General features: G+C 36.9%; 1 protein-coding gene across 1 annotated transcript in view; it reads right to left on the bottom strand.

Moving 5' to 3' along the window:
- The window catches only part of Nf1 (neurofibromin 1), a 666749-nt gene that overhangs the window by 365222 nt on the left and 287216 nt on the right, over positions 1-14311 (bottom strand). The window contains exon 16 of the mRNA XM_068225031.1: positions 5695-5847. Coding sequence (XP_068081132.1) covers positions 5695-5847 — 153 coding nt within the window. The remainder of the gene's footprint in view (positions 1-5694; positions 5848-14311) is intronic.

Here is a 14311-nt window from a genome sequence, read left to right on the forward strand (position 1 = left end):
CAGGAAATCTGTTAGGAATGTACGAGTTTTTCGCGGATTTTTCGATGATACAGACCACTATCTGATCTGTAATGAACTAAGTATCTCTAGGCCTAGGGTAGAGAAAGTGAAATCTGTCTGCAAACGAATAAGGGTAGAAAATCTCCAGGATGAGGTAATTAGACAGAAGTACATGGATATGATTAGTGAGAAGTTTCGAACAGTAGAAAGTAAGCAGGTTCAGGATATAGAAAGTGAATGGGTGGCATACAGGGATGCTGTAGTAGAAACAGCAAAGGAATGCCTAGGAACAACTGTGTGTAAAGATGGGAAAATACGAACATCTTGGTGGAATGATGAAGTGAGAGCAGCTTGTAAACGTAAAAAGAAGGCTTATCAGAAATGGCTCCAAACAAGGGCCGAGGCAGAGAGGGATTGGTACGTAGATGAAAGAAACAGAGCGAAACAAATAGTTGTTGAATCCAAAAATAAGTCATGGGAAGATTTTGGTAATAACCTGGAAAGGCTAGGTTAAGCAGCAGGAAAACCTTTCTGGACAGTAATAAAGAATCTTAGGAAGGGAGGAAAAAAGGAAATGAACAGTGTTTTGAGTAATTCAGGTGAACTCATAATAGATCCCAGGGAATCACTGGAGAGGTGGAGGGAATGTAAAAGGAAATCATCATGGTGGTGTTGCAAACAGCCAAGCTCATGGGGAGGAGGAAAATGATGTTGGTGAAATTATGCTTGAGGAAGTGGAAAGGATAGTAAATAAACTCCATTGTCATAAGGCAGCAGGAATAGATGAAATTAGACCTGAAATGGTGAAGTATAGTGGGAAGGCAGGGATGAAATGGCTTCATAGAGTAGTAAAATTAGCGTGGAGTGTTGGTAAGGTACCTTCAGATTGGACAAAAGCAGTAATTGCACCTATCTATAAGCAAGGGAACAGGAAGGATGGCAACAACTATCGAGGTATCTCATTGATTACTATACCAGGCAAAGTATTCACTGGCATCTTGGAAGGGAGGGTGCGATTAGTCGGTGAGAGGAAGTTGGATGAAAACCAGTGTGGTTTCAGACCACAGAGAGGCTGTCAGGATCAGATTTTCAGTATGCGCCAGGTAATTGAAAAATGCTACGAGAGGAATAGGCAGTTGTTTTTATGTTTCGTAGATCTAGAGAAAGCATATGACAGGGTACCGAGGGAAAAGATGTTCGCTATACTGGGGGACTATGGAATTAAAGGTAGATTATTAAAATCAATCAAAGGCATTTATGTTGACAATTGGGCTTCAGTGAGAATTGATGGTAGAATGAGTTCTTGGTTCAGGGTACTTACAGGGATTAGACAAGGGCAGGGAGGGATTCAGTTAGGTGGAAATGTAGTAAGCAGTTTGGCCTATGCTGACGACTTGGTCTTAATGGCAAATTGTGCCGAAAGCCTGCAGTCTAATATTTTGGAACTTGAAAATAGGTGCAATGAGTATGGTATGAAAATTAGCCTCTCGAAGACTAAATTGATGTCAGTAGGTAAGAAATTCAACAGAATTGAATGTCAGATCTGTGATACAAAGCTAGAACAGGTCGATAATTTCAAGTATTTAGGTTGTGTGTTCTCCCAGGATGGTAATATAGTAAGTGAGATTGAATCAAGGTGTAGTACAGCTAATGCAGTGAGCTCGCAGTTGCGATCAACGGTATTCCGTAAGAAGGAAGTGAGCTCCCAGACGAAACTATCTTTACATCGGTCTGTTTTCAGACCAACTTTGCTTTACAGGAGCGAAAGCTGGGTGGACTCAGGATATCTTATTCATAAGTTAGAAGTAACAGACATGAAAGTAGCAAGAATGATTGTTGGTACAAACAGGTGGGAACAATGGCAGGAGGGTACTCGGAATGAGGAGATAAAGGCTAATTTAGGAATGAACTCGATGGATGAAGCTGTACGCATAAACCGGCTTCGGTGGTGGGGTCATGTGAGGCGAATGGAGGAGGATAGGTTACCTAGGAGAATAATGGACTCTGTTATGGAGGGTAAGAGAAGTAGAGGGAGACCAAGACGACGATGGTTAGACTCGGTTTCTAACGATTTAAAGATAAGAGGTATAGAACTAAATGAGGCCACAACACTAGTTGCAAATCGAGGATTGTGGCGACGTTTAGTAAATTCTCAGAGGCTTGCAGACTGAACGCTGAAAGGCATAACAGTCTATAATGATAATGTATGTATGTATGTATGTATGTATGTATGTATGTATGTATGTATGTATGTATGTATGTATGTATGTATGTATGTATGTATGTATGTATGTATCAAAATCAAGAATATAGCCAGTTATATGCACAACAAAATCATGTTCAAATAACTGAAAATTCCATTATTCATACACATAAGGTGTAAGCGTACATTTTTAACACCTAAGGAAAAACATGCAAATATATGAACTTCCAGGCCTTAGAAATAACACACGTTGATGGCTGTAATTTTTGTCTTGGGTCCTAGAAAGCAAGGATGTTTTGCAGGGTTCTTGTGTTGTTGCCATTCTGAGGCAGCCAATAATCAGCAATGTTTTAATGTGTGTTCCTAGAGAAGAGATAACGCCTCTCTAATGGCATGGAAAGCTTATGAAACTTCGAAGCATCTTATCTAACACACTTTCAATTCTCTGCCCTCCGGTGAATAAAATAAGTCATAAAATTAACTTATCTGGTTAAACACATAATCAGATATCTCAAAATGTAGGTATGTGCTTATACACATTCTCTGTATGCAACAAAGAGAAGGGTCAGTGCTTACCTGTTTATGCATGAATGTGGAGGATGTACAGGAGAACAAACTGGTGCAGATATCTCATTTTTGCTAATGAGGCTTATCAGCTTATTCACCAGGGGTCAGATAATTATTCATCTAATAACTGAGAGAATGGTTATAGGCCTCCAATTTCTCAGATCAAGTGGGTCAACTCCTTTGAAGATAAGAATAGTTCTTCCCTCTTTAAACTCTGTAGGAACCACTCCAAAACTGATCATTGCAGAGCCTAACAAAGCACTGAATTTTCTGCTTTCAAATGCTTTAAAACTCTCACTGAAATTTTATTAAGGCCAGGAGATGTATCTATATTCATACCAGAAATGGCTCTGTTCATCCTGCTCCAACAACACCAGTGTATTAGAAACACTATTGGTGGTTTGGAAAGAGGAGTCCAAAGATGTCATATCATTAGTATGCTCAAATAATACTGAGAAATATCCTTGAACTTCATTTAAAGGAGCCAAACAATTGCTATTTGTTTTACGTCGCACCGACACAGATAGGTCTTATGGCGACGGCGGGATAGAAAAGACCTAGGAATGAGAAGGAAGTGGCCGTGGCCTTAATTAAGGTACAGCCTGGTGTGAAAATGGGAAACCACAGAAAACCATTTTCAGGGCTGCCGACAGTGGGGGGTTTGAACCCACTATCTCCCGGATGCATGCTCACAGCTGCGCGCTCCTAACCACACGGTCAACTCGCCCGGTACCAAACAATTAGCATGTGACTTCTTGTTATTCATTGTATGTTGTATAACTATTTTTTTCTGGTATATTATAATAATTATAATGTCTACGTTATATGCAAATTTCTGTCTTTTCCTCTCTTTTTGATCTTCTTGCAAGATTCGAGCTTAGCTTGTTGTTTAAAGGGGCCTAACAGCTAAGGTCATCAGCCCAATTTAGAGCTTAGAGAGCGAGTGAAACCTTAATTACTGATCCCTTTCTTATGTAGGTTAAAATATTTCACTGCTAGGTGTTGTGGTCCAGGTAGTGCATCCATCAAAAAAAAAAAAAAAAAAGGAAACCATTTCCAAGACAATATTGTCTACTTGTATTTAGTCTGTGATTACTTTATGCATCCAAGTCTCCCATGATATCATTAAATCAACAGAAATATTCAAATGAGCAGCAGTTGTAGCGTCAGCAGTAATGAGGGTAGCAGTACCAGTTTGCGTATTACCATCTACGTCGGAAAAGTCATCATTAGTATTATCTTTAGATACTGGATTTGAATCCAGTCAGCAGCCCTGAAGATTGTTTTCCTTAGTTCCCCATTTTCACACCAAGCAAATGCTGAAGCTGTACCTTAACAAAGGCTAAGGCTACTATCTTCCCAATCCTAGTCCTTTCCCATCGTTGCATCACTGAAAACCTTTGATATGCTAGTGCAGCATTATCTTCAACTACATAATGTTTAGTTAATATCTGCTCATGGTCTTCTGGATGTGCCCTACTAATATGTATATTTACCAATTTATAAGATTTTCTGCATAATCTTCAAGTCTGTTTTCCATCAAAAAGAAATTTGGCTGTGGCTTCAAGCACTTTTCATTGGTAAAAGACGAAAGTCACCAAAAAGAATTAGAAAATCCTTTAAAAAGCAAAGCTTCTATACGAGGAGTAAAATAATCACTTCCAATTGTATATAAAAATATCAAACTAAAGATAATTGTAGCATTATTAATGGAAGTAATGAAAGCAACCCTGAAATTAATAACAGACTAAGTAAAGGTACAATATTTTATTATCAAGTCAGAGAACTTTTATGGGATGACAAATTACCAAAGTGAACGAAATTAACATTAAATAAACAGTATATCATACCAATTGTTAAATACGGACTACAAACGCTGGTAACAAATAGTAGAAAAGATAGTAAGATCCAAGCAGCAGAAATGAAATTTTAAGAACATCGGTTAAAAAGACAAAAAGAGATAGAATTCAAAATATTAAAATCAGAGAAGAGCTAAATATAGAACCGTTGGTACAGAACATACAAAAGCAAGAGATGGTTCGGACATGTAAAAAGAATGGGAAAGGAACGGGTAGCAAGAAGGGAATTGGAAAGAGAAGTTAAGGGAAAGAGACCAGTTGGAAGACCGAGGAGAAGGTGGATGGATCAGATTTGGAAGGACATTAGAGAAGCTGGATTGGATGTGGCAGAAGTAATGGAGCAGGAAAAGTCGAAGGACAGAAAGAAGTGGAGGAGGCTTGTTAACCAAACCCGGACAACTGGAGTGGGACATTGATGATGATATAGATAATCAAGATAATTGAGAAAGGAAATCGCTGAAAATGTTCCAACTACCAGGGAATAACACTCGCTTCTCATGAGCTTAAGATTCTTGAGAAAATCTTAAAGAGCAGATTGCGGGTCATCTTAGAGGCACAGTTAGAAGAGGAACAGTATGGCTTCAGGCCTAACAGGTACACAACAGACCTAATCTTCAGTGTCCGTATGTTAATGGAAAAATATTGGGAGCTGTGAGCGACTGGATGATGGACATTCATCCCGGTTCCAGACCAAAAGTGGAGTCCAGTAAGACAGTGCACTATCCCCATTATTGTTTATTATCATAGATGACATAATGAAGAACATCAAGAAAACCTGTGGTGAACTAAATGCAATGGCTTTTGCTGATGACTAGAGGGCAGATTTTGTGCATGTTTTGTTTGTTTCAAGATACAATATGCCCATACAAAATAAAGGCAATTAATACCATTTGAAATCAAATGGCTTAGTTTTACAGTGCATATAAATGCATAACTGCAGTTTTCTTATTATTTTGTATTTTCTTATTATTTTGTATAAAACAACTAAATTAGTTTAAATCTTTGTGACTCAATATCCAGCAAAAGTTCATGTGTCCAAGACTATTCAGTACAGCATTGCTTTACCTCAAGTTCATGTTCTGAGTTTTGGTGTGAGGCTCTTCTTTTTCCCACTGAGCGATGAAAGGGTTCAATTTGTCCATCTTCTAGTTTTGCCTTTGGATATGATGTTAACATTTTAGTTGAAGCTTCCCAGTTGCGGAATGTTTCCTCCCATGCCTAAAAATGGAGACAAAAGACAGTAAAATATTGATTTGTACCTATGTAAAATTTTAACTGCAACAGCGCTGCTAAGTGTATTGGGTATTAATAACAAGTATTAAAACAAAATATCAATTATCCTACACAGTTTAGTAAAGTACAGGCAAGATAAGTGCAGATGCATTTAAAAGGAAAACAGAAGAACAAAGGAATTTATTGAGGAAAACAAATTGCAAGCATTTTGCAGTATAAAACATGGTTACCGTACAAAAGAAAGTTATGAATTCTAAAATAACACAAATAAAGAAAACCTCTTCTCTATAGACCGTTATCACTTTCAACGTTCAGTCCGCAAGCCTCCACGAACCTCTATCTCAGGAGCAGCCAACTTTTCTACATATGAGGGCTATGTTTTATTTCAGAAATCATAAGGGGGCTATTGATAGACTGATTTTTCTTCTTAAGTTGCTTTACGTCGCGCCAACACAGATAGGTCTTATGGCGACGATGGTATAGGAAAGTGTTAGAAATGGGAAGGAAGCAGCTGTGGCCTTAATTAAGATACAGCCCCATCATTTGCCTGATGTGAAAATGGGAAATCACAGAAAACCATCTTCAGGGCTACTGACAGTGGAGTTCGAACCCTCTATCTCCCAAATGCAAGCTCACAGCTGCTCACCCCCAACTGCACGGCCAACTTGCTTGGTAGACTTATAACACTCTCTGACTTTGACAACCCCAGGTATGCCTTATATTTTATATTTAAAAATTGCAGTATTACTTTCTTAAGAATCATTCATCTGTTATCAGACGTTTTGACTATCAGTTCAAGTATGGTTAATCCATTAGCATTTTACTTTCAGCACCCATGCAGCGAGGAAGCTCCAACATCAGAATTTTTTCATATAAGTCCTGTGTCAGATCACATCTGACAAGAAATCTTTCCAGCTATAACCCTGTTGTTCAGTTACACCTGCCCAAATTGGCAATACAGTACGCTCATACTCTTTCAATTGCTTCAAGGGTTATTTTATCTATGGTAACAGGCCCTGTGCTGACCCTGCGGTTTAGAGGTAGCATGCCTGCCTCTTATCCGGAAGTCCCAGGTTTGATTCCTGACCAGGTCAGGATTCTTTTACCTTGCGTCCTTGTTCGAGGTCCACTCTGCCCCTACGTGATAATAATTGAGGAGCTATCTGACTTTGAGATAGCAGCCCCAGTCTAGAAAGCCAAGAATAATGGTCAATAGGATTCATCATGTCAACCACACAACACTTCGTAATCTGTAGGTGTTCGGGCTGAGCAGCGGTCACTTGGTAGGCCATGGCCCTTCAGTGCTGTTGTGCCATGGTTGGGGAGGCAGGCCCTATAGAGATTTACCTCTGGTGATGCATGTTTGTAAATATCTGTAGTCCACCAACATGGCAGCTTTTGAAGATTGTGAGAAGGCAATAACAAAATTCGTAGATGAGAGTAATGTTCATTTTAATGACAAGGAAAGCAAATTTGATTTGAGTGCAGAAGATTCTTCTTTTTTAAAGGAGGAAGCCATCCGTTTCGGTGTCTGCTCAATTAAATGTGACTTAAAAGCTTTTCAGTCTGTTGAACACAAAGTTCAATATAAATATTACACTATAACGTACCTGTAAAAAACACTATTAAACAAGTAATTAATTACATTACATTTATATTGCATGTACATTAAATGTGTTCTATCTCAGAAACCACATGAAGTTTTTTGCTTCAAATGATCATTCCTTTCATATCCCTGAAAAACTGACCATTCCTCCTGGGACAACCTGTATATTATATAAAAGGCAATGTCCTGACTAACTGTCAATCAACACCCAGCCGAAACTACTAGACAAAAAGGCATGAAGTTTTGGGAATACATTTCAATTACAGTGTAGGCACCACTAAAGGAGATATTTTAATATTCCGTCGGTAAGGGGGTGAATCGTTTAACTGAGTATATCCATATCTCAAAAATTAAACAGTTTACAGACGTAAAAATTGGAATTGTCTTTAGAAAGAGAGAAAAACACATTTTGTTTTTGGAAAATTCACTTAAGTGGGGTGAAAAGAAGTGAATAAGGGGTTAAATACTTTTTATGGGGATACCTACATCTCAAACATTGAAGATGTCACAGACATGAAAATTGGCATTTGGAATCACCTTTAAAAAATACACACATATTTTTTGTTTTCAGAAAATCCACTTGAGGGGTGAAAAGAAGTAAAAAAGGGGGTGAATAAAAAAAAGTATACCTACAGTATAACCTAAAAATTTCACACAAAACAAACGTGAAAATTAGTATTAGGAAGCTCCTTTAAAAATAAAGAAATAATTTTTTGTTTGTTTTCGGATAGTCCAATTAAAGGGGAGTTGAAAAGAAGTGAAGAAGTAGTTGAAGATACAGATGTGAAAATTGGTATTTGGAATCTCTATTAAAAATAAACATAAAAGGATACTTATATCTCAAAAACTGAGATGTTACAGATGTGAAAATTAGTATATGAAATCTCCTTTAAGAAAGTAAAGAAACAAGCATTTTATTGTTGTTGGAAAAGCAACTTAACAGGGCGAGAGGGGGCGGAAAGATGTGAAAAAAGGGGGGGAATTTTTAAAATGAATACATCTATAGTATATCTCAGAAAATCCACTTGAGGGGTGAAAAGAAGTGAAAAAGGGGTTGAATAAAAAAAAAAAGAGTATACCTACTGTACAACGTAAAAATTTCACACGATACAGACGTGAAAATTGGTATTATGAATCTCCTTTAAAAATAAAGAAATAAGTATTTTTTTTTGCTTCCGGATAGTCCAATTAAAGCGGGGTTGAAAAGAAGTAGTTGAAGATACAGACGTGAAAATTGATATTTGGAATCTCCATTAAAAATAAACATACATGTTTTTATTATTTTTGAAAACCCCTCTTAAGGGGAGGGGGTAAAAAGGACGAAAAGGGGGTTGAATTCTTTTAAAGGGGATACTTATATATCAAAAACTAAAATGTTACAGGCATGAATATTGGGATTTGGAATCTTCTTTAAAAATAAACATGTGGTTTTTCCCCCGGAAAATCCACTTAACAGGGAGCGTGAAAGGCAATGAAATAATATTGAATTCTTTTTATGAGGATACCTATACCTCAAAAACTGAAGATGTTACAGACATGAAAATTGGCACATGGAATCTCCTCTAAAAATGACGATAACACTTATTTTTTTTAATTTTTTGGAAAATCCACCTAGGAGGGTGGGGTGAAACGGACTGAAAAGGGGTGGATTTATTTTTATTAAGATATTTATATCTCAAAAACTGAAGATGTTACAGGCGTGAAAATTGGTATTTGGAATCTTTTTAAAATAAAGAAACACAAACTTTAGTTTTGGAAAAAACACTGATCGGGGTGAAAAGAAGTGAAATTGGGGTTGAATTATTTTTTATGATGATACCTATACAGTAGACACACTCTAGTTCAGCTCCGGTTAGTTCAGCCACCAGAAAGTCCAGTTGGCACCTGTCCTTGAATGAAGAGGAAAAAATAAGTCACGCTGAGGGAAGAGCGGCTTATATCGATCAACAGATAGAAGCAACAGCAGTTGATGTAATGTTTATAAAGAAGTGGCATGATTTTTGCTTCTAAAAAAAGCAATTTACAAAAACAGAAAAAGATAACCGATTTCTTTTAATTTTTCAATTCTGCAGAGTTTATGACACAGTACTATAATGTGCGTTCCTTTTCTTTATGACAGTCTGTAATGTTTATACGAAGTGTTTCATATTAAATTCTGAGTTTTTGTAATATGTTTTTATGAATTTAATTTTCCACCACGACTGTTTATCTCCCATCGGGAGTGAAACTTCATAAAGACATCAACTCATTTCGGGTGAGTACATTTGGTAAAGAGACACTAATAGTACTTGGCTTATAATTGGTTCTTTATTTATGCACTGTATTTCACTTAAGCTAAATATTGGTATTTATAGCATAATGTCGATCAGTCCAGCCTTTCGTTAATCTGGCCTAGGGTCCAGTCCTGAGGTGGCCGAGCTAGAGGGAGTCTATTGTATCCTAAAAACTGAAGATGTTACATGCATGAAAAATGGTATTGGAAGCCCCTTTAAAAATTAAAGGAATATGTGTTTTTATTTTATTTTGGATAGTCCACTTAGAGGGAGGTGGGGGTGAAAATAAATTTAAATGTTGAATTATTTTTATGATGGTATTTACACCTCAAAGATTGAAGCTGCTACCAACGTGAAAATTGGTTTTGGGATCTCTCTTAAATTCGAATAAAGAAACACGTAATTTTTGTTTTTGAACAATCCACTTGATGGGAGTGAAAATTGTTTTTATGAGGATAGTTATATTTCTAAAACTGAAAATGTCAGAGACATGAAAATTGGTATTTGGAATCTCCTTTAAAAGTAAAGGAACACATATTTCACCATTTTCCAAAAATCCATTGAATGGGGGTTAAAAGGACTGAAAAATAGGTAGAATTTTTTATGACGATACTGATAGATATATCTCTAAAACCAAAGATGAAAACCCTGCAGGTGTTTGGTTCTTAATGGATCTCCCATCCTGAACTCATTCTTCAAGGAAGCCTTACCAATGTTCTGCATTCCTCTACAGCAACATCTCAATAGCTATGTGAAGACTGATGGATCAACTAAGCATAATTCAGTACACCAGTTAAAACCAGTTTTCCTATTGGAAGAAATATCAATACCACCACCGACCCTAATTGTACCAAACCTACAAAAGGACTGCACAATGGTAGGACTATAGGAAATGAACTGACCTTTTCAATACAATATATCAAATAAATAATATTACATTACAGAACAAAAATGAAATTTATAGCTTATAACAATGGTAGAACTGATGAGACCGTCACCAGGTCAGGATACATTGTTCATTTTCCTGCACGTTTCCTTAAGCGAAGCCATAGGTAAAGGTGCGTCCAACCCAAGATGTGATGTTTTCGTTACTTTTGTTAATAAACATTATAATGAACAATGTTCATGAACATTTTTATATGTTAATAAACAAAATAGCATGTTCATTAACTTTTCGAGCATGTTGATTTACAAGACTTCCTTAAAATTTGAGAATGAAACATTCATTAAATTTTGGTGTTTTCATTAATATTCCAGTTTGCACATGCAGAAGGACGCAATTTAGAGCGCACAGGTTCATAGCGCGGAATACGATGATTTCTTATTTCTTCTAAAAATTGACTATCAAATTGCAAGTGAAAGTTCTAATATACAGTTTCTTTAATTCTGTATGATATTCTTTTAGCTGTGTTCTAATATAGTTTCATTTCCAGCTTCGCTTCTCGCTGAATAACCTAACCTCCCATAATCGCTTGTATATAATCAAAATAATACCATCCTAACTAGTTAGGTTAAATGAAGATTTTCTTTATTTCGTACCTTTACCAATTCCTTGATACTGTTGTATACAGCTTCAAACACCTGAGACACATTAACTGAAATTGCTTGTTTGGATACTCTTAGACAAATAGGTATATAAGAGAAATATCACCAGTTGCTAGGAATCTAAAGTTATAGCCTATCTATAAAAAATTAGCCTGTCATTAGTGGAGCCAGCTTTCCGATAATCTGTATCATTACTTGCAATTTCAGACCCAATTATTGTCCACAAGAATTGAAAGTCCTGTGGGGGCATTCTCAAGAGAATTTTGAAAGCCTGCTGCATCATGAATTAAAAGTTCTAACACAAGTGTTCTTTCCAAACTTAATTCTACTCGCCTTTCGGTATTTTCTTTGCCACACTTCATGTCTGTGCTTTTCTCTAATTGTACTCACTAAAATAATGAAAGATGCAGCTATAAGTATTTTCTTCTTCATGACCCTACGAATTGTAAGCTCACAAACAGCTATTTTGGTGTGTACACAATGTTGAAGAAGTTTGTTAACAATAGTTCATTAACATGTGGAGAAATGTTTTCATTAACATTGTTTTCTTAACATTGCTTATTAACTTTGGTGTGGACTAACCATAACAGCTATTTTATTATAAAATCAACTGACTTAAATCCTGATTTAAACCACTCTGATTTAAATTATCGCTCCCTGGTGCCAGGAGGGCGACAAAAGTGGATCCTTCGTTTGTAGTAGAAAAAAGGGACTTCATCAGAAAAGATTACTCTTTTCCAAAGCTAATCTTTATTTCCCACTGCTGATCTATATGCTCCTCCCTGTGAACTCTCCTAGAAATGGCATGTTGAGATCTCAATTGGTGGCCCTTGAACGATTTCTCATGGTCTGGTCTTGGCCAGAAGAATTAGCAACTGCCTTCAAAGGAACAGCAGTATGACAGGGATTCATTTCAATCCCTGCATCTAATCTGACAACCTGTAGTGGTGTGGACATTTTCCTTCTACCACTCCCAGCTTTTCAGCCAAAAATTCCCAAACATCAGTCATTTTGCAACCATCTCAGAGCTGTCCTTTATGAAATGTGGAAATGCCTAGCTGTCTGGATGCCAAGAAACCAAGATGAATCACAGCCAGTTTTACAATTTCTGTTTTTTTCTTCCCTGCACCACTTTGTGGAACCAGGTCAAACAGTAGAAATGGTGTCATTGGTTTTCTCTAAGAGTCTTTGCCCCTATATGTCTTAAAATAATGGAAAAGCATTCATTATGATAAAAAAATATACTGATAATTAAAAATTTAGTCAGTCTTAGTCTTATTAATAACTATAACCATATTAATATAATAATGTTATTGGTTTGACGTCCGACTATCTACTTTTATGGTTTTTGGACATGCCAATGTGCTGCCATTTTGTCCTGCAGGAGTTCTTTTATATGCTGGTAAATCTATCTACACAAGGCCGACGTATTTGAGCACCATCAAATACCACCAGACTCAGGCAGTATCAAACCTGACAACTCGAACTGAAAAGGCCACAGCTTGACCGTCTGATCTACTCAGCTCGGCAACTATATTAAAGAGTAGTTTTCTGAAGACCTGCATTGAGGGTAATTGTATTCACAAAATAATTCCTTAATCATTGCTTTGGTTAGAAGTCAACAATACTACTGCTGCAGCTGCTGCTACTACTACTATTACTACTACAACAACAACAAATATTGTCATAAACTTATCCTACTGTTATGGCATTATTAAATAATCAGAATAAAATCTAAATGAATGTTAAGATGTAGTATTCCTGCAAGTGTGTTGAATTGCATCTTTTAAAAGCAAATGCTACATAGCTCAGTCAGAAGAATATCACCATTTAGATGTCAACGTTTCACATTCAAATCTTCATTGCTCTTTTTAATTTTTTTTCACTGCACCATTATCATCATAATTATCATCAATTCCACTTTTCCAGTTGACACCAGGTGGGGGTAAATATGGCCCCTCTCCACTTCGTCCTGTCTCTCTGCCATTCCTCATCCACCACTAAGTTAAAGTCCAGATTCTACTGCCCTATCGTTTTCTTCATAGGTTCCATCCATCACAATTTTGATCTCCTTCATCCTCTCTTCCCTGTCAATTGTCTTTTCAGTGCTTGTCTTGGCAGTCTTTCCTCCATCTGCTTGACATGTCCAAACCACCTCTATCTGATCTGTACCAGTTTGTCATTAGTTTTTGCACATTTAGCTCTTTTTGCATGTCTTGATTTCTCACTCTATCTATCCTTGTCTTCTGTACCATACTCCTCAGGAATTTCATTTCAGTTGCCTGTACTCGACTCTCATCTCTCTGAGTCACTGTTAAGATTTCTGTTGTATATGTCATTTAAGTAAGTAATATCCCTAGTATATTACTTCTTCAGCCTTAATTGGTACACCTTAATTCCATATAAATCTCCATACCTGGTGGTAAAAGGCACTCCCAGTTGTATCCTACTAATCTCCATATCCAGTCTGCCATTTTCTGTCAGTTCACTTCCCAAGTATTTGAAATGTTTTACTATTTCCAGTTCCTTGTCTCCAATTTTAATAGCTTCTTTTCCTTCTTTACTTTACTCATCACCATTATCTTGCTCTTCTGCATGCTGACCCTAAATTCCCATTGTTCAATCCATCTATTCAGTACATTCAGCTGTTGTTGCACTTCTTCCTCAACATCCCCAGATCACATCATCATCTGTAAACATCATTATATTCTTTCCCCTCAATAACCTTCCCTTGCTGCTTGTACAATGTCATCCATCACCATTATGAGGGATGACTGTTGCTCACATCTGCAGGATTTTACCTATTGATTGCCCTGCACATGTCCCCCGAGTGGTGCTAAGCGAGCAACAGCGACATAAGGTGATATGATTGAACGACATAATGTCTCAAACGTTTTGAAATAATGGTTCTTTTCAGAACCACTCAACAATAGACATTGGACCTTCAGTCCATATTTTCTAACTAAATATTGAAGGCTTAAGCCGTGCCAAGTGAATATCTTAGAAAACAGCTGAACAACCTCAA

Source organism: Anabrus simplex, chromosome 1 (genome assembly GCF_040414725.1).
Source record: "Anabrus simplex isolate iqAnaSimp1 chromosome 1, ASM4041472v1, whole genome shotgun sequence".
Taxonomy (NCBI): Eukaryota; Metazoa; Arthropoda; class Insecta; order Orthoptera; family Tettigoniidae; genus Anabrus; species Anabrus simplex.